At 37.1% G+C, this 21,232-nt stretch overlaps 1 protein-coding gene and 1 pseudogene across 2 annotated transcripts in view; one reads left to right on the top strand and one right to left on the bottom strand.

The window, feature by feature from the left end:
* The first annotated feature begins 252 nt into the window (after nt 1–252).
* LOC140933091 (mediator of RNA polymerase II transcription subunit 24-like) overlaps nt 253–21,232 on the top strand; it is a 29,493-nt gene continuing 8,513 nt past the window's right edge. For both annotated transcript variants that reach the window (XR_012165018.1, XM_073382608.1), the window contains exons 1-19: nt 253–386; nt 1,073–1,155; nt 1,893–1,931; nt 2,999–3,072; nt 3,585–3,690; nt 6,163–6,298; nt 6,708–6,831; nt 8,223–8,310; nt 9,549–9,617; nt 10,203–10,319; nt 11,817–11,965; nt 14,950–15,039; nt 15,647–15,741; nt 16,012–16,037; nt 16,823–16,956; nt 18,783–18,826; nt 19,281–19,363; nt 19,760–19,944; nt 20,666–20,777. Coding sequence is in view for 1 of the 2 variants with exons in the window: in XM_073382608.1 (XP_073238709.1) it covers nt 266–386; nt 1,073–1,155; nt 1,893–1,931; nt 2,999–3,072; nt 3,585–3,690; nt 6,163–6,298; nt 6,708–6,831; nt 8,223–8,310; nt 9,549–9,617; nt 10,203–10,319; nt 11,817–11,965; nt 14,950–15,039; nt 15,647–15,741; nt 16,012–16,037; nt 16,823–16,956; nt 18,783–18,826; nt 19,281–19,363; nt 19,760–19,944; nt 20,666–20,777 (1,875 nt within the window). In the remaining variant the exon portion in view is untranslated. The remainder of the gene's footprint in view (nt 387–1,072; nt 1,156–1,892; nt 1,932–2,998; nt 3,073–3,584; nt 3,691–6,162; nt 6,299–6,707; nt 6,832–8,222; nt 8,311–9,548; nt 9,618–10,202; nt 10,320–11,816; nt 11,966–14,949; nt 15,040–15,646; nt 15,742–16,011; nt 16,038–16,822; nt 16,957–18,782; nt 18,827–19,280; nt 19,364–19,759; nt 19,945–20,665; nt 20,778–21,232) is intronic.
* LOC140933092 (uncharacterized) lies at nt 12,861–13,967 on the bottom strand (annotated as a pseudogene).

Raw genomic sequence — 21,232 nt, 5'->3', positions numbered from 1 at the left:
GCAAAGACGAGGTACAAAAAGTATCCGTGCAACGTTCCGTGCAAGAGAAAATCATATGAAACCATTTGTGAGAACATCGTTTCTGGGTACCAGACCCTCGTGTCTTCCCTCTCCCGGCAGACCACTTTTCGACACCGACAACCGAAAGCCGAATTTATGACTGGGCCGCATAGGTAGCCCAGTAAAAATCTGGGTGCTACAGTTTGTTAGTTGTTACATGAACGTCTCAGTGACGGCCTTGTTTCGGCCGGGCTACCAAGTCATTATGGTGGTCAACACAGAAGTGTTGCTTCGGGCTTGGAGGGAAAGATGGTCTCCTTTGCAGTGGCTGGTGGAAGTAAAAAAGCTTGCAGGCGAAGACAGAGAAGAACTGCAGGATTTAGCTGGTAATTTTTCATCCACAGTAAATTAAGTTAGTCTGTTAAAAGTGGAACCTCTAAGTTGACATGAACGCATGTAGTGAAGGCTGGTTCCATTTTGTGCATGTTCTATTATCTGTTTTCCTTCTCCTTGTTAAGTATGGCTAGCGTAACACTAATTTAGGTTAATTTAACTTCGTGGCGTGATTGTTTGCGTTGATATAATATAGACAGAGAAAGTTGTTAAATGCAGTAAACAGCTGTCCGTGAATGGGCCGAGATTGAAGAAGCCTTTTGAAAGTGATCATTAACAAACAGTCAAAATGAAATTAGTCGAAAAATAATAATAACAATGGAAATAAACGACCAGTTAAGATAAGTACTATATAATGAATTTAGAATGGATTTTTGGAACTATTTTAATCGTTACCGGTATTGTTATGTCATATAGTTTAATTTTAGCTTTGGTTTAATAGAATTCATTTGACATTTTTTTTGTTAGTTGTTAAGGCCACCTATTGTGTTGGGTTAGGAACAGTATAAAATTATAAGTATTAACTGCCCGGTTTAGTAATCAGGGTAATGTGTTCAGTATAGCAACTAAAGTTAACCTTTATTTGAAACTGTCTAAGGTTTAGGTCATTGTATGCATTTTCATACCCCTATTTTATTTTTGTACATTACATGTACCATTTAATTGCATCTTTCTCTAGAATGCCTTGTTCAGCAGGCCACCTTTGGAAGTACACCAAGCTCTCTAATATTGTCATATCTGAATCATGGAATTACAACCAAGGTATTGCTTGTCATTATATAGATGTAGATCTGCGTGTGAAAAATTAGTAGGATTCATTTCTTATTGAGAAATGGAAAATAATGTTTTCTGGCAAATTAATAAAGTAATAATACAGTATACATGTATGTATACTAATTTTGATAATGGGAATAACCATCATGTGTTTCCAATTTCAAGTAGCCATAGAGAATACCCTTAAATGACAGCCCTACATGTAGGTTTTGGCACGAAACTGTCATCAAATTGCTGTGATTAAGGCATTTAAATTAAGTTGTAAATAAAACCTTATTGACCGTACTTTTAATATATTTATTACTTTTGATTGTACATTTTTGTGGTATTTTCTGGCACTTTTGATAAATTTATAGTTATGCAAATATGTACTTTGGAAAATGAAGGTGCACATTGTAAAAGTATCTAATAGCCTGCGAGCAAGTTCTCCTGGGAGCTCTGGTGGCAGGGCGGGGAAAGGAAGGTGAGCTTGCAACTTCATCACTGGAATTAGCATATTTTCATTGAAGAAGTTGACAGCTGAGTTGACGGGGAGCCACAGTGGAATTAGAGGTGGAATTCAAATTCCAGAGATGTTGTTTCAAGCTCTCCTTCCATTTCCCACCCTGCCGCCAGAGCGCCCCGGAGAGCTTGCTTGCAGGCTAGAGTATCTTTGCCTTGATGACTAAAGCTATGTTACAGAATTACCACCCTGTTACCAAGCATGTTTTATTTTTGCTAACTAGGTCATTCCCTGTTCATCAGCTCTGACAGCAGTTCAACAGGTACTCTCAAATTTTAATGCAACTTATAATGCTTAAGGCTCTTCATTTTTACTTTTGTGTACAGTGGAACATTGCTCTATGGGAAACTTCCTAATAAGTACATGTCATTAATACAGACAGTTTTCTTTGTCTTCCGGGAAAGCTCTTATTATTTTCTGTAACTTACAACCACTTAATATGAACAGCTACTAATGTGGACAAGGGACACCTTTTTTTTCTTGGTCCATCAACAGATTCTCACAAAGGGTAAACCTTGCAGGGCTTGAAATAGCAAAATATTATAGCTTGCCATGTTTTTATTTTTGGTTTCAATCAATCAATCAATCAATCATTTGTTTTAACACATTACATCGAGGAGCTAAAGAACTTGTTCAAAATACAAACCTGGGTAGATCATACAATTTTGGCCTGCCACCTACTGACATTTTTTGCTATTGATGATAGTTTAGCTTAGAGATAAGCCACCAACGGACACACAAAACACACGCCCATTTTTTGCGTTAACGCAAAATCGTTAACTAGTTTGAAAGCACGTTTTTGAAACTAGCTCTCACTTTTGTTATTCAGTGTTTAAAGCTTCATTGTTTTGGCTTTGTTTTCCCAAACAAAAGAATGCAGCCTCCTGAATTGCCGATCTGAAAGAATGGTATTGAATATTCTATTTCTTTACAGTATAAGCAAATTAATTTTGAGCATTTTTAGGGACATTCTCCAGAGAAAAGCTTTTTGGTGACAGTTGGAGATGTTTAGTTTGATAATGATAATGTCCTTTTACATTACTTTTCATGATTTTTTTTATGTCCGTTTTTGCTTTCTCTTATTGCCTTGGTGCCTCTATTAATAGCGTTCAGCTGTGCTGTAACTTAAGCTTCCTTTTTTAAAGATGTTTGTTTTTTTTATAATTATTTTGTTCTCATTTATCTTTATTTTATTATTATTCTCTTTTGTAACCTTTTACCTTTTATCATGATAGAAAGAGTTATTGATTTCTGTTTCTTACCAGGTGTCACTTTCTTAATTTGTACCCTGGTATGTTTATTGATTGATATATGTTGCTCTCATTCCAGTTTCAGAACCTCATTAAGCACAAGTGTCTTTCAGCTTTGCTTGATCTTTTGCTTAGTTTTATCCCAACTATAAGGTAAGGAGAGAAGTTTTAATGTTTCTCATGGATGTGCTGTTTTGGGATCTTTTTCAGCAACATGGACCTAGGCCAAACATCAAACTTTTCATGAGACAAACCAAAATGTCGCGGAATTTCACAGAACCATTGTTTAGACACATTTAAGAGGACTAGGAGACCATAGCCTGGAGTGAGCCTGACTCCCATACCACACCTATGTCACGGCGTTTTCTCGGACCTGTTTGTTTCTAGACATAGTTATTTTCGAGAACGTTTGCTGGCAAAAAAGGCATCCTGAATGAGTTTGGATCATCCATCACATTCTATCCATCTGCTTCAGATGGTTAGAACGTCTAAAGATTGTCTCCGGGACAAAATTAATGTTGATCTTTGCATGTAATGAACTAAACTCATAAATACATGTATTTTTGTACTCTTATAAGAGGCAAATTGTAGTTGCAGATACTTTTTGTATCTTCTGAGGACTTAAAGGATACATAATTACTTTTTTCCAATTTTTTCTGCTTTAGTTGCCCAGAGACTAATGAAGAATGCTTGAGATTGGCTGTTTCGTTGGTGAAAGTAATATACTGGCTGCTTATTGTAGTTACAAGGCTGCTAAAGTTATGCATAGAGGTTTGTATACTGTGCTGTTTTGCTTCATCTTGTTTACAGACAATGCATTTTTTGTTATAGCTTTATTTTATATATTTATTTTCATCAGCTTATCCAGGACCTGATTGGCCCAGGTTCTACAGGTTCTAAAAGGGTGTGATACGTGTAATATTTTACGTTTAATAATTGATGCAACCTATTTGTATTTCAACTTAGTAAGGAAAAAATTCTTAAATTGTAAGGTTTAAGAAAAAATCAAAACAAACAAATTAAAAGAACCCCTGATCTCCAACTTACTACACAAACATATGGGTTGAACAACTACAATGTAGATGACCATCTACATCAGGTCAATGATTACATTTGCTTAGTCTATCAGGGCTCGACATTAGGAACTGTGGGGTCACCAATGTGACCAGCTTTTACTCAGTGGCGACTAAATTTTCACGCCTGGTCGCCAACCTGGCCCCCAAGATAGGTGACTTTGTTCTTTGAGAAAACGTACACTGATGATAATTTGTTATCCTTTAAAAAACTAATGGACAGCTAACGGCTTTTCTAACGCTCTAATGTTTTGCCCAAACGCTCTAACGGTTTGTCTAAACATTTTAATGATTTGTTTAAACGCTTTAACGATTTTTTCCATCATTCTAACCAATTGGTCTTTTAATCTAACAGTTGGTTCGTCTAACGTTGGACTTTTACTTGAAAGAGGATTGTGAAAATCACAAGTGATGAATTCGATGGAAGTCTTATCGACTTTCGGGCAAATTAATCGCAATTATCAACATGTCATCCCGTGTTTCTCAGGGAATGACTTTTAGCGCATTGATTTAAAACAATTTCTTTATGTTGAACATGTATCTTGATTGTGAACTCGATATGAGATTAGTCTGATAAAAGCTTAAGCTAATCGAGAACGAAAGGCGCTTATTTCTTGAGCTTCTTGTAAACAACTTTATGCAAATTTCTGTTGAGTGTGACGAGCCAAATGGAAGCTCTGCCTTATTGTATTGACCTCTAATGAAGTACTGTTGAACTCATTTTGTTTGTCTAACAGACTTCTCGCGAAATCATCTTCTTTGCCCGAAAACATTAGCAACATTTCTTTTTTCTGGAGACTTTCGATCATGTGCTAGGCAACCATGAAATAAATCAATTTTCACCAATGTTCATTTCTGAACATGCAAATACATGGGACACAAAACAAATTTTGCAGATTTTGTTCTTTAATATATATATATATATATTTTTAATTTATTAATGTGTCAATGTATTTAGTTTTCACAACTAATTGGGGACACAAAAATAAAAAATATTTACAAATAAGAAATGATAATAATAATGTATATACAATTAAAATATGTAGCATGTATAAATTGTATAATAAAACAATCGATATATAAAAGGTAGTCTCTAAGAATTGCAAAGGTTACAGCAGCTATTGTTGTTGTTTAAGAGTGACGTTAGGTCTTTTTTCCTAATGTTCTTTTTGAAAGATTCAATATTCGAGGAGCCTTTCAATTTAATATCTGGTTTGGACCATATATGAGGTCCTTGATATCTAAGAGAATGCTTTCCATAGTTAATAGTGTTAAAAGTCGGAATATCAAAATCACTGTTTCTTAGTGAATAACTAGTGCTTTTCCGCTTAAATAGTTGTTAACAATACTCGGTGCGAGAACATATTTTACTTTGTACGTTAATATAGCGATATCTTGTAGTCTTTGAAATAAGTTTTTTTTGGTGATTCCTAAATTTTTTTTTATCTAAATGTGTATTTCATTGCTTGAATACCTGTTTGAGGAGATTTATGCTTGAGTGCCCATTCATTTTCCCAAACACTGGCTGGTAATCGAGCTCAAGCAAAAAACGGTTCAAAAGAAAGCTCAAAAGGAAGTCTAAAGCATTCTTTTTCTGTTAAGGCTAAGTAAAAGATGTTAAGTTTATTGTATTCCATTAGTTCTTAAATATAATTTTTGGTGACCAGAAAACTTGTTCTGGCGACCAAAAATGAAAACTTGAGGGCCAGCTGGCCCCAAGATTTTTTTCTGAAAGTCAAGCGGTGTCTGTTGTTACTTCAGATATGTATGTACATGTGCATGGACTTGCATTGAAAGAGGATACATGTACATGGAATTGTCATTAGGCAATTACAGGTGGAAAGTTACAATTTATTAGTGATTATTACCTAATTACTCATAGCTTATTATTATTAGTTTTTCCCATAACTGTAGAAATATAGAAGTCACATACTTACAGTGTAGCCTTTTTGTGCAATTTTTAAAGAAAGGTAAATCAAGCATCAGAAAGCACAGAAAAAGAAATTTATCCCAAACTCCAGATGAAATTCATACTGTCTCATGATACTGATGTATATGTACATGTAGTTTTGGGCTGGTTGCTCTTTTCCTTGATCCTTGCATGCAAGGAAACAGCCATCCTCATACTCCATTTGATACTTATAAAATTTCGTTTTACCTTACAACACAGTCCCTTTGTCGATCTGGGGGTGGTGATGTTCCCTTTCACCTTTCCAATGTTGGAAAATGTAACAAAGCATTTGGACATCTCATGGGGACAGTAGCCTACAGAGCATTGGTCATTGTAGGCAAAGTGGAGGATCAAGGTTTGAATGTTAACGGTTGTATAATCTACAATAAAACAAAATTTAACAGTTATAGAGCAAGATACCGCTTCAATACTCAGGGGACTTGTAGTTCATAATACAGGAAATGGGATAAGCTTTGGCCATCTTCTTTGCTGCACACCAGTCTGTACACCTAGTTTAAAGAATAACAGTTTACCCAATTTTTCTTGAAACGGCAGGCAAAAAACATTTTTCACCGCTCTACCGATGTATGCATAATAGGTGCGATCTTTTGTAAAATACAAGTACCAGTATGAGGCAGTTAGAAATACGGTAATCATAGAATGGGTCAATTGTGTTCACGTTGGCAAATTGTATAGTGATCCTCTTCAGAGTCAGTGGAAAGTGTTGTTCCTTATCCTCTTCATGGATTTTTCCTTTTTGTTAGCTGCAGCCTCTGAATTGGACAGACATTTACAAGCTCTTCTAAAGGACCTAGTTATGACACAGCCTGAGGTTGTTATACCTGAAATCCAGCTTCATTGCAAAGAACTCATGGTTAATTTCAACAGGTTTGTATTATTATTATTTTAAACTGCTACATGTATTATACCATGTACATGTATATATAATAATACTTTAATAATAAATACAGTAGAAGCATGAATTTAAATGGCACACTTAACATGACAATGTTTGTTGGACTGTCTATAGTATATAAAAGTAAAGTCATGTAATTACAAAATAGGTGTTTTGAAATTATTATTTTTTAATTAAAGGAGATCTTTTCAAAATACCTACAGCAGATTTTCTGAAGATTATTTATTTTCCTGTCACAGCTGATAGCTTAACACTTTGAATGCCAGTAACACATAGCCAGGAACACATATATAAGTCCTAAAAGACAAGTTCCCACTATGGGTGTTATTTCTTCCAGTTTCTCAGTGTTTTTGTTCGTGGTTGTTTGAAAGGGTTTGAGAAGGAACAATGTTAACCACTGACCTGGAAGTTAGTAAAAGTTGCATCACAAGGTGATGTTGTGTTGTGAAATATTGAAAGGAGCTTCCATGATAATTTTGACTACCTTGCCAGATCACTTACATTTTTATTGTATCCAATTGTTAAAGGCAAGAATTACAAAAGAGGAGTTAAAAAGTGTTATAATTGAAAAAAAATACATTTTTGTGACAAAATCCAATATGGCTGCCGATTACTAGGGGGTGTTTGAGTTGGCATTCAAAGGGTTAATAATTGCTTGTAACAAATTATATCCAAATTATATATCCTGTCGCTTGTGGACTAATTAATTCATGGATGGAAAAGTAATTTGGTTTGTTGATTCAATAATCCATTCATAAAATGAATAATCTAATAGTCAAATTGGACCTCGATTCACTAATTAAATGTTGATTTGGTTTCTGAACAAAATCTATCTGTTCTTTATTCTTGTCTGTTGTGTTCAATCATATTTGCTTCCCTTTTCCTACCATTTACGATTGCGTTTTCAGCACAAGGGAAATTAGAAACACGACCATAAAAATAACAGTGAAAGTATTTGCTGCATCTGAACAGTCACTGTCAGTTCTAGTAGCTAAACATTTGATTTGTACTATTGCTATTATAAACATAAAGTACTAAATTTTCTGTAGCATTTAGGTTTCTAAATGTAGAGTAACTGCCCAAGACCCATTGTATGATCTAGTTTTAATAAAAATTAGTTTATTAATGAAGATGTAAGCTGACTTGTATGACACCATTTGTGAATGAAAGCCAAACTGACTTTAATTTTACTGTCACTTTTGGTTCTAACATTTAGGAATTATTGAGTATGTGACTGTAATACTAGGTTGACTTACAGTATACAATGTTAGGTACTCACCAGTGATGTAGCAAGGATACATCTTAAGTGAATTTGCTGTCAAAGTTAGATACAACTGTTTTAGTTAATGTGTTTTTGTTGAAGGTTGCAGACCTTAAATTCATCATTTGGTAGTGATATCAGCCCTGGACATGTCCCTAATATGGCTGTTCAGATGACCACTCAGTGTCAGGTCAGAGGAAGTTATATAACAAGCAGTTGCTGTTTATGCACAGGCCAATTTTATTTGGTCATTTTGAAATGTAGACCATGAAGGCAGTTCAGACTTTACTTGTACCTTAATGTTTCTTGCTTGATGTAAGTTAAAGTAAAAAAATACTTTCACTTGTTTCCTGCTTCTTTTTGTTGGAAGGTTTGTCAGGTATATTTGAACCACAATTTCAACTTTTACTCAACTACCTTGAAACTGCTGTACCACAGCTTTACCTTAAACACAACTTCCTCGAAAGTATGTAATAGTAAACAAGTCATTAGGTTACACAAGTATTTACAGCTGTAAGTTACATAAGTTACGAGGTTACACAATTAATGAAGTTCCACAAGTTACGAGGTTACATAAAAATTTTACACTCGGTCTCAGAAAATTTGCATGTATTTTCTGGTGTATCTCTTTACACGTCTGTTTCACGCATATATTTCTTGTGTAAAAAATTTGTGTGCAATATGGCGGATTTGCGTGGAAGAAACATGCGTGTAATGCTGCAATTCCGTGGTCTTTAAGTGTACAAGGTTACACAAGTTACAAGTTTATGTATTGAAGCCTGGTAACTATTTCTTAGTTTTGTCGAAAATCAAGCGGTAAACTAGTGAGAGTGTTTTACTACTTTAGTTTACATTGTATGTCAAGCAAGAATAATTAATTAAGGTCATAGGGACTATTGTATTAAAATGATTTAAACTTAGTTGTACTAAAAATAAGGGAAGAAATAAGAAAAAAATACGCTGGAAATTGTGAAGAAGAAGTTAAATATGAAACATGCAAACCCAGTCACATCAATTAAACCTAGCAGTTCTTTGGAAAAACCTTTTTATGGGTATACCGGCTGTCTTTAAAATACAATGTAAACCACAGTGTGTTCGCTTCATTTGCAAGATGACACATCTAATAACCCTCTCAATGTGCAATGTGACATTATTGCTGATATAAAAAAAATTAAGGCTCAATTGGGGAAGGAGATAAGGAAAGCACAAAGGAAATTATAGAGAAGCAAATTTTCTCCCGTGTAACTGTTTTTGTGCCAGGCATGTAAAAATTTCAGAGCTCTTGTGTAGTTAATGTATATTAGTGTCATTTAGTTGCTCTTTTAAGAGAAAGTATACAGTCTGTTGGATACTGTTGTACTTGTATGTACATGTACGTAGTATTTTGAATGCTATTAACTATTTCTCTACTGTGAAACTAAATTTCAGGTCTTAGTGAGTCCTTCCTTCACTCCTGATCAAGTTGCTGATGTTATGGACAGCATAATGCATACTCAGGTAAACTCAGTGGCAACTAGACTGACTCAATAACAACTAGGTACAATAATTTTTAAAAGAAACATCAAGGTATAAATCTAGCTGGTGCAAAGCAAACCAGCAGGCTATTTGGGGGCTTGACTGAGGAGTTCAGTTTGAGGTTATTGAAAAGAAAATCCAGTAACGTCAGAAACCTTCCAGCTAATTGTGCCTCTGTAAATGTAGGCCTCACCTGATTAAAATATAAAATAAAATTAGTGACAACAGTAATAATTTTGAATGACAATATATCAAAAGACTCATATTTTTGAACTGGAGATAAATAAATAAAAGTGGAAATGATCCTCGCAGTTGAAAGAACAACTTAGTTTGTTCATTTAACCGTGAGAATCATTTCCACTTTCATAGTAACTGACATCTTAAAGTGGAACATGAATCTGTCTGTCTCTCTTTTTTGGAATTGGGGTAACATTAATCAGTGTTTCCTTGATGCCGTCTCCTCAATAAATTACGCGCACATTTTTCTTGGGGGGAAGGGTGGGTAGCATTTGTATGCCTACCTCTTAGGAGACAGTGATTCTCAAATTCTTTGTTTCATTCACTCAGAATATATCACGACATCATCTGTACCTGGAGTTTCTGCGATCATCAATTGTTGGTCTTTTAGAAGCACCTGAAAAATCAATGGAAGCAATAATATGGACAGGGTTTTTATTTCTTAAGGCAAGTCAATATCATACAGACTGGGTAATCATGTCATCTCGTCCATATCTGTTAGGCCATTAATTCTATCCATTAGGTAAGTGTAGCTGTAGCCGCGTTTCAAATACCCAACATACATGTATCACGTACAGTAAAGCTGCACTGGCTGTTACAGTGCGACTACTATAACCGGGGTCACCTAGTCAAAAAATTAGATGACAGGAAAATAACAATACTCGGCAGTTCCGAGAAAGTTAGTTATCATTCCTTATTACCAAGAAACGAAATCAACAACATGGGTCGAAATCAACCAATTGCAAACTACAGACGTGACCTTTGAAACCCACTGAAGAACGCCTATGTTTCCCGAGAGGTTCGTTAAAGTGTTGACTATGGCGTAAAAAGTAAACTCCATTCACTATTATTTTGACTTGAGGTCGCATGTTTATTGCAATTTATCAACCACATATTGATTATTTTCATAGTAATGTTTTTGTGTGTGGTGATTGTTCTGCCCAGATTAGCAAATGTTACTTGCAGACCAGTCTCTCTGTCTTGTATATTTGCAGTTATTTATTCCAATAAAGTTGAAGTTGAAGTTGACCTTTTGCTTTGTTTTAAAATATATAAATATTTAAATTTTTTAAATTTTGTGATTCTAGTAACTTATTGTTTTTTTACGAGCTGTCGATTTGCCCGGAACCAACAACAATTGCTGTTATTTCCCTGTAATCCCATTGGTCAACTTTGTTCAAGTGGCCCCGGTTACAGTATTCGCACTGTAATTGTCAACATTATTCTTAGGATTTATTTAACGAAGCAGTGAATAATTCAACTACCAGTATACAAGTAGGACCCTCTTGTAGACTATAATTTTGGGATGATGGAATTAGGAGGATGAATGGTAAGATCCAAGACTGGTTTGCTTGGGTGCCGAGACCTTTGATTTTAAAACCCTAGACCTTATAGCGAAGACTGTGCGAGATTGAAAGCATGAACACGCAAAAGCGAGACTTACCGTGACTTATGGAAAGTGCGCGTCGGACAAAGACTTAAAGATTAGATCAAAATTTTCCAGTACCCTTGCAGGGTTCGTTCGGGTCATGGAAATCTTGGAAAGGCATGAAATTTAGGAATTACATTTTCCAGGTCTGGAAAGGCGTGAAATTTAATTGTCGGTCCTGGAAAGTCATAGAAAGTAAAAATTATGTGTGGTAGATCAGTTATTGCAGATGTCAAAGCAAGGACAATGTGAGATAGAGACCAGTAATTAAACGACGCGAACAGCATGTTTTTGGTGGACACCAGAGCCTGTGTCTTTTGAACTAAGTTAAATTAATAAATATCCTAAAACACGGAAAGTTTTTTCGAATATGACAGCTAAACTTAAGGACATGGAAAACGTAAAAGGGACATTAAAAAGTAAGTCATGGAATGTGAAGGACTCAGAAGGGTGGGAACCCTGCGTTGATTTTCTAGGTACCAATTTTAAACTGTATCTTGGTTGTTTTGTTAAAGGTTCCAATAGTGATCCATCTGTTAGAGAGCAGATCTCAGCTGAGTGTTCAGCTACAGGCTTCTCCTGGTGAACACTCCACAGTACATAGTGCTTTTAATCAGTTACTACAGTTTGGCCCTCTGTTGGATGATGTAGATATTAAACTCAGGTTAGTTTTGTACTTATATGATAATAAAACACTTCACAACCGTAAACATTGTCAGCGAGTGCGAACAGTTGCCCGCTGACATGTTGATGTTAGTAGTAAACGTTTGCGGATAATCTTTATACTGTCGTGATTATTAAGATATCTACCAGATGACTGATGTATCCGATGTAAAATTACTTTGTACAAGGTAATAACGGATACAAAAAAGAAATTAACAAAATTAATGTATAACAGTTACTGTAGTCACACGAAAGATTTTGCAACGTTGCATGCGGCCTCATTGCCAGTAGAGGTGTAGATGTCATGTGATGCCAAAGTAGCCAATGCGAGTTCCAGTGTTTAGAGACAAATCCCAGCTACATAAAAAATTCATTTGTCGCTCTCACTTAATTTCCGCGTGATAATTAAGATATTGAATTCTTCGATTATTACTTACCTGTACATGTTCAATGCACGACCTGTTTTAACATTGCGAGTAGTCATGTCGAAACATTGCATTCATCATTTTCACATTGATGGAAGTGCACAACTGCAACACTAGGAATAGGGACCGCCTACATATACCACTCTGTAGGACGGCTGCAGGTCAGCGCGCGTTTACCTTCAGAGGCCAAAGGCTGTGGAATAGTCTCCGAGACGAGTTTCAGTCTATCACTAATTTAGATGTATTTAAAGTTAAAATAAAACAGCATTTTTAAGGGTATTTTTAGAATACTAAGTTTTAGATATTCGACATTGTAAATTAAGCTGAAAAGCCTTTTTGAGAAGGTTAATAAAGTTATTATTATTATTATTATTATTATTATTATTATGTCGCAGTATGAAACTTTGGAATGCTGTCCAAATTATGAGTAGTATAGGGCGCATGGCGTAACCTACACCGCTTGAGAAGCTATACTTAGAAGTAAAAAAAGGTCGATACGAAACCTAATACAATCCTAAAATACATAGTGATATGGATCTCTCTACTTAAAAAGCAAATTTAGAATATTATTAAATTCTGATACTCTGTAAAACCTTCGCTATCTCTACTAAAAACATATTTATAATAATATCACACTCTAATGTTCTAAAAAATCTAAGTAAAAACGTCAGCAAGCTTGTGTTTCTAGATTTCTAGAGAAAAAACAAAAACCTAAAAACTGAAGTCCATAGCGCCCTAACTAAGTATTTATCTTAAATGTTCTGGCAATGTTTAAAGTGTTTGAGATGACCGACTTCTGCATCCGCTCAAGTACGCTCCGAACTCTCGCTCCAAGTAGCTTCCTCACCGACTTCTCTAGGTGTTTAGAGTAACCCCCCAGTACGTCAATTATTACGTTGTACTGTTCAACCCTGTACCCATTGTATCTCTGCTTCAGCTCCCACATCATGGGCCCATACTTGAGTGTCTTTTCCTCATCTTTCTTAGCTCTACTCTCAATTCATGGGCAGCTCATTTCAATTGTGCAGACTTCTTTCCTCTCGTGGTTGACAAGTCGCGCGTCGATCCGATTTGCTCTAACTTCGTTGTGCTCTGCATAGATGGGAATATCCCAAAACGCCTCACTCGTGGTGTTCTGGTAGGCTGGTTTTGGCATCACCGGTGAGTACCATGGTGGAACCTCTTCCATTAACCCATGCTCTCGCAGGAGCTCAAAAAACAGAATCTTCAAAGCTGCATTATGCCTGTATAGGTACTTGGTTTGTGCCAGGGAGGAACATCCAGCCAGTACATGTGCAACGCTCTCAGCTACCTTCCCACATAACCTGCATAGAACTTCGCCGTCGGTCGAGGTTTTAGTCTTCTCCTTTGTGTAGAGCTTCGTAGGTAACAACTGCTCATACAATTCATACATGCCCGCGATGGTATGTGTAGGGCATGTAGCCCAACCTTTTAACCATGCAAAGCAGCTGGTTATGCTTAGGCTCTCATCTTCCCATCTGATACGGAATAACTTTCCTTGCCACTTTTTGTCTTTAGCGATCTCCAAGAACTGCTTCTCTTGAGATTGCTTCAACAGATTCCCAGCTCTTGCTGCAGCTACCACCTTTCCTTCTGTTGTAACACACACGGGATTTAGGGTATCAAGCTGAAGTGTGATGTTGAGTTCTTCAGCGTACTTAGCTGCTTCCTTTACGAGCGACTGGTGGCCTGATGCCATGGCGTGTTCTTCAAATTCTCTAACTGCTTCCGCAGTCTGGTCCGGGTTCTGATACAATTTCAGTAGCGATTTGATTTTAGTGATCTTGTACTCGTGTTCGACTGATCGCAGGTCTCTACCCCCTTTCTCCTTTGGTAGATATAACAAAGAAGTCAGGCTAGCTGGGTGCTTGCCACCGTTCTCAACTATGATCTTCCGAGCTGCTCTGTCCACATCTCTCAACTCTGATAGAGGCCAATGCTGTGTCCACATTAGGTACTGCAGGACCGGGAGTGCATACTGATTAGATGCCTGCACACGGTTACAATCAGACAGGGGGCTGGACCATATAATAGATATCCTGCGTAGATACTCTTTAGCCGCGCAAGCTAGGGCCAGCCGTTTATCCTGTCGAACGTTCTCTAGCACCCCCAGGAATTTGTAGTGTTTTCCTTCCCCAAGAGCCGTGATGGTAGTTGTCTCGTCCATCCTCATACCAGACTCGTCTAGCACTTGGGCTCCCCTCTTAACGACCTTATTATTATTATTATTATTATTATTATTATTATTATTATTATTATTATTATTATTATTATTATTATTGCACCTTGTTTAGGCCCCCAAATTTTGTTTAATGTTTATCTTCGATTTCTCTTGGGACGACTGTAATACCAAGGAAAAATTACAAACAATGCTTATGCAATTTTTTTGGGGGCGGGAGGTGGGGGTAGTAAACAAGGTGCGTTATACATGTAGTCTATGTCTATGTGAAAACGGTGAATAATCTTCTAGGCTACGTTTAATAATTATGATTGCAAGAGCAAAACTTAGTTTTAAACTCACTATAATTCTTTACTTTAGATGCAACTGTTATAAAGAAGTTGTCCTACAGTATTGTAAGGGACTCAATCAAGAGACTACAGAGAGAATGGAACAACTCATCTGTCAGAGGTTTGTTTTGTCGACAAAATTTATGACATAGTTATGCAAAAAAATAAAAATAAAAATAAAGAAACCCTAACCAAGGTATAAAACAAACGAAAACTACACTTCGTTTCCTGGCAGTGGCGTGGCAGTCTAGCTGTGTGGCATGAGTGAACTCAAAAAAATGGTGGCGAAAGAGTTCACGACCATCCGCAGACAAAATAGCCAAATTACTGACTAAAACGGACCGTGACAAATGCAAAAATGCGCAAAAAATGTCATCTCCATTTTCGAGTATCTGCAAGGAATAAAGCGACTGTACATATTCTGAAACGGTTTTAAGAAACAGGCAGTTGTTTTGAACTAAAGAAATTCTAGGAGGAGGTAAGGTAGTTAAGAACTTGGAAATATTTTGAATAAATAATAAACCAATTTTTTAATTCGGCTTTCGTATGATCTGAAAAATAAAACATATCTTGGAGGCTGGTTTCCATCTCTGCCTATATAATAAGGACGTCGCTTCTCGTAATTCTGATGGTAAGGTGTTCCACAACTGACTACTACTGTATGAAAACCTTCCTTAAAAGATCATGTTACTTAGTTAACAGTCAGTTGTGGTTACTTTACTTTGCAGGCAAAAAATGTTATCAGCTGATCATCGCGAAGTTCAAGAATTGTTGGAAAGCCAGACGGCCTTAAATCACCCTGCCCATCAAGTCCAAGATGCGGGTAAGTTAATAGTTCTGAAAAAGATACTATTATTTTAACATTTGAATTTACCTGAAGGTTGTGGCATAGGCCAAAAGGATTTTTGCAAAAAGCTCTCATAGACCGCGCTCACGATTTCTTTCTCGAGCCCATTCTCGTTAACCTGAAACAGTTCTAGTTACAACCACTTTTATGAATTTCCGAGGTGGCCGCTTGCGAATGCTTTGCCGACTTTCTTATAAAGAATTTCTTTCAGGACGTATTTATCGAAGTGTGTGATTTTTATTGCAGAGAACAGAATACAAGAAATAATTTCAGTGAGTATTAAGTACATTGTACATTCTAAAGACCATTCATATGAACTTGTGCCACCCCAGTCTTATCTTTACATAAGAAATTTCAGTGTGTTCGCTTGCTAAGATAAGAAACGTGCAGACCATTAAAAACTAATAATTTCCGTTGCTGAAGTTCTGAAACTTCTTGTATCATTACGTATTTTCGATGCTGAAGTTCTCATACTTGTTTCGCATTAATTATTCGATATCCTGAGATCATTTTTGTCCTATAAGTCACGAAATAGGCCGTAATGATGCTAAACCTGCTTTCTTTCAACGAAAACATTTGTTTGAATATTTCTCCTGCTGGTAAGATTTTGAGGACATTTTAAACCCATGCTCTCCATCTTCAAACAAACTATACAATATTAATAATAGGGATGAGGCCTGCGGCAGCCCCGTCAACTAGGTATTTCAAGGGGAAACGAATTTTATTTTTGTGATCATTTCCTTATTCTCTTAATTGAAAAAGCGTCGATTTAACAATGTAATGATCGGTCAGAACGTGAATATATATGTTGTGGTTCAATTTTATCCTTTAATTTCCTTTGTTTTGGGGTATGGTAATATATGATAATAAGTTTGAAACAAAGGAAATTAAAGTTTAAACCAAGGATAAAATTGAACCACAACATATACATTCTCGGGCAACCCAATTCTCCAATTATCTTGATATGGCAGGTTTTCGTGGAGCTTGGTGTTGGTAATCCACCTCAAAATAAATGTATAAACCTTTTTTTTATTACCGAGCTGTGTTTAACTTTCAGGCTCTGGAGTCTGATCTCAGCAGTCGGGATGAGAAATTTCTGGCTCCTCTTTTAAATTTGGAGAAGTTTAGGTGGATGACAGTTGCAGCAGCAAGTGTGGGAAAACTACCAAACCTTATTAGAGGACTTGTTAAGTACGACTTCAAAGATACTTATATAAAAGGTTTTCATGGGAAAGGGTAATAATTTTGTATAAAATGATTATCCTGAATGTGTTTAGTATGGATGTGGAGACTTCTTAGGAGAGTGCGTAGCGTTGGATTGGATGGTTTAATAGAAAAGGAGGTTGAGATTTTGCTCCATGAAAGCCTAAAAAGGACTTGTGTTATACATTGCAGTCTTTCACTTTGGCTAAATTTCGAGATACCATTTGTTTGACTTCTTGCTAATTAGTACTTAATGGGTTATTCTTCCATTTTCAAAATGTTTCCACTCTACTAATTTAGAGGTATCCCTGCGTTGCTCAAGATGTACCTTTACTAAAATTTAACAGACCGTGGTTGATCAACAAATCACTTTATGGGTTTTCATGTGTTGTTTTAAGGAGCAAGGATTGGCACAGTTGTTTAGTGCGCAACTGTCTGTGCTAGAGCCTAGAGGTCTCGAGTTCGATTCTCAAGCTACGTGCAAACGGACAGAACAACTCCAAACAATGTCGGGACCTGTAGTGCATCGGGGAAAGGATACAACCCATAAGACTTTGTAAACTCCAAGGAGACCATGTGTAATGAGCGTGCGTGGCCCCAAAAATGTTGTAAGAACTGTGCAAACGGATCCAACATTCTTGCGCTAAGTTTCGGCGATCACTGAACAAAAGAAATGTAGGGAGTTGTTGGCTCAAAAATTTGACGGGTTTTCAAACTTCGCGCAAAATTCCAAATAACTCGCAATAGTATGCAACAACATGCAACAAGTCTGTCCCATTCCCGTCTGTTGGCCATGACAGGTAAATGATCCTTTCTCGTAAGACCGCTGTCGTACTCTAGTTGGTCAATGAGCGTCTGCCGTGTTTTGGTTCCCAAAGAAGTAGTTGGGAAACACTCTCATTCTTGCCTCTCCAACAGTGGCTACTAAACTGCATCCCGACGTTGGAGGTTTGTTGAAATTGGAGGCCAGTCCCCCTAGAGCTCCTTGTGAGATATATGATCTTTCCCGCTTACGTTTACGTGTAGCTTTAAATAGCTTTTAATTCCCGTAAAACGGAGCGCTGATTGAAAGAGGAAGATTAAAGTGAACCCACCGTTAACCTCAGGTTTATTTAATTAGGGGATGACTATTTCGAGCTGTTTACCTTTACTATGGAAAGCACTTACAGTAAATGACCTAATAAACGCCTGGGGGTCTGTTTAATTTTAGGGGTCCAAGCGGGTGCGTTTTTAGACAGGAGTCGTTTAAAAGGGAGAGGTGGTTATTCTCATATTTGCAACAGTCTCAACAAAACTAATATGCTTTCGGCGAAAATATCAAGAGCGTTTCAAAGAAGCGGCATATCCATTCCATCAATTGATACGTCTAGGCCGTCTAGAGATCCACATAGCTTTTTCAAATCCCAAAATCGATGTCAGAATCTTCGCTAAGTGGTTATAGTGTTGCCATCGTTAGTCTATTCTTACTTTGAACTTAACTTTGAACAAGATGAAAGAGGCAAACCCAGGTTAATCAAGCAAGTAACTGAATGAATTGAATGATTTTGCTCCTTTTTGGCTAATTCCTAGTATTTTGGATTAATTCTGATGGGGGGCGTCTATTAGACAGGGACGTGTATTAGAGAGGGGCTTCCAATACAATTTTAACAGCATAGAGGGGGGCGTTTATTAGATAAGAGGCGTTTATTTGCAAGTTTGCGTTTATTAGGTCATTTACGGTGTACGTTTTGCACTTGCCAAAAGTAAAGCAAGTTGATGTGTTGTGCAAATGTATTTAGTGACCATATTTTTGCTTGCTATTTTATTTTTTGTAGAGTGAATGATCAAACTGTTCATGCTGCCACAGACATGGAAGATGGTTAGTTTAAAAAAGAACACGTACACTGTACACTGTACACTTTGCACTTATGATGGGCTGCATTTGGCACGTAAGAATGTTTCTGGGGAGGTTTATTTCTAATTTGAGAAAAAGACAGCTTCTCATTTGTCAACCAGCTCACTTCTTATCCCTAGCGTTCCTCTTATTTCATTCTCGTGTCCAGCTCCTTTGGCGTCTCATACGCTTTGAAAAGATCGACTCCACGAGTGACTGTTTAGTCTCTAAACAGTCCGTTCTTTGTGTCGTCACTAAACACTTCTCCCAACAAACTACCTTGAGGTGAGGAGCGTTGCGTGACAACCTTAAAAAAAACTGCGTATAAGACGAATGACAGCTGTGTAGGCTAAGCTTTTGGAAGTAGCTGTTGCGGGGACGTAGAAAATCGTACAAAAGAATCCATGATTGCATTTGAGTTTTTGCGTCTGTTTTGCAGTTAAAAGAGGAAATATCAGAGGAGAACTGTTCAACACGTCGTTTTTGCTTCTGTGTCATATTGGGCAGGTGTATGGCCGAAAGGTGTGTACTTTATTAGCAGGGTAACGAAGTAAAGAGTTTCCTCCGAGGATTATTCATATTTGATGGAATTGATCATGTGATGATAATCCCGCGTAGCTGGCGGAATTGTTCGTCCTCGCAAGTGAGGTTTTGGTGGCGATGCCGCCATTCGCGCCGCTTTGCCGCAAAAAATTTATTTCAAAGCGTCTCTTCGCCATTCTCGGCGCGGATTCGCAACTCCTCTGCCTTAATACGCGCGCTGACGGTATGATCTCCGCCAACTACGCAGGCTAAACCATTCAATGACCAATGCACTCTCCATCTAGAGAGCTGCACTTGTTCTCAGCTGAACCAATTTCCACAGCGATGCCAATCAATACGTAAACCGTCAAATAACGCGAAAGCTTTACGTTTCAGGTGATTTTGGATGTTGTAAAGACTCGTACACCAACTCCGTTCGTTGTGGAGTGGATTTCACGTTACATACCTGACATCGAAAAGTGGAGAGCTTTTATTCCTGATACACAGCTGCAGTCAACAAACCAAGCTGCAGTCAATGAACTGCTCGATCAGTTCTTCAGTAATTCAGCCTTCCCTGCCAGGTACTACTGCAGTAGTCTTGGAGCTTGTATGTAAGGTTTAGAGGCTAATACTAGGAAGTTAAAGCAATGACGTTTTTCAGCGACACACGTCAACCGTAAGTGGACTTTTTTGCATTATTGGACAGTGGTTTTGACCAGATATTTGCACGGACAAATCGTCTCTAAAAGAGTAAAGACAATTGGCAATACAAATTTACATGAGTGAAGGCATGGCCTCAGGTTTGTTCAGTGAGAAACGTCTTTGCTTAAGGTCCCTTATGTTGATTTGCTGTGCCGACCGATGATAAGAAACAAGAAAGTTTCTTCCTCTGTTTTTCAAAGCTGAATTGATTGTTTGGTTTTTCGTCGAGAAAGTGTCGCAAGGGATTCATCGATGGCTGCGTTAGATACCGGCTCTTACGGCGTTCTAAAGCAAAAACCTTGTAACAGTTTAAATTTTTAGTATGTCGTGTTCTTCCACTGCCGCTATAAAAAGGAAATACAGCTGCTAATATATACATGTAGATTTAAGTTATACTAATCTTCAAAATTTGTTCTTAGAAATTTCATACCCTTTAAAGTCGAAATGTAGATTTAAGTTATACTGATCTTCAAAATTTGTTCTTGGAAATTTCATACCCTTTAAGGTCGAAAACTTGTGCTGACAAGTGGACATGAGTGTTGTAGGTTGCAGTGAAAGGTTGTCATTTTTATTCAACTTTTCATTACTTTTATTCGTCAGCCAAGTAAATTGGGATGAGCATTGTGTGAACGTGGCCAACGCTATGCATCATGTGATGAAGGCTTGTCAATGGGAGTCCAAAGCTGTCACCCCTGATCGTGATGAATTAGAGGTACTGTGAATCAGTAATCAGCCCCAACATGTTTGTTAACCTTTTTATTTAGCTGCTGGCAATTGTAGTCTTAAATAAGCTACAGGTAGTTTGTTGCCTGTAATAAGTTACAGATAGCGTTAGCTTGTGGTTAGTCTCAGGTAATGCGTATAATCAGCTTCAGATAAATGAAATCTGCAGAAGAATACGGTTAATAGTAGCTACAGTGATTACACTCTCTAGCAGGAACATTGTTAAATATAAAACATAATCATGAATGATGCGACGTACGGATGTACTTCGGTAATAAGGACTCACAGACAGTGTCAATGTGGTGTCCGTGAAAAGCGGGCTATTGAAATAAGGTCGGTTCAAATATTACTTTATTGAAAGAAAAAAAAATCAAATCAATAATAGACAGTTTTATTTATTCAAAATATTTCTCTGTTTCTGATTGGTTTAAATCCCCTGGCTAA

The sequence above is a fragment of the Porites lutea genome, chromosome 4 (assembly GCF_958299795.1).
Source record: "Porites lutea chromosome 4, jaPorLute2.1, whole genome shotgun sequence".
Lineage (NCBI taxonomy): Eukaryota > Metazoa > Cnidaria > Anthozoa > Scleractinia > Poritidae > Porites > Porites lutea.
Note: the sequence above shows the minus strand (reverse complement) of the source record. Positions and strands in the feature narration are given on the sequence as shown.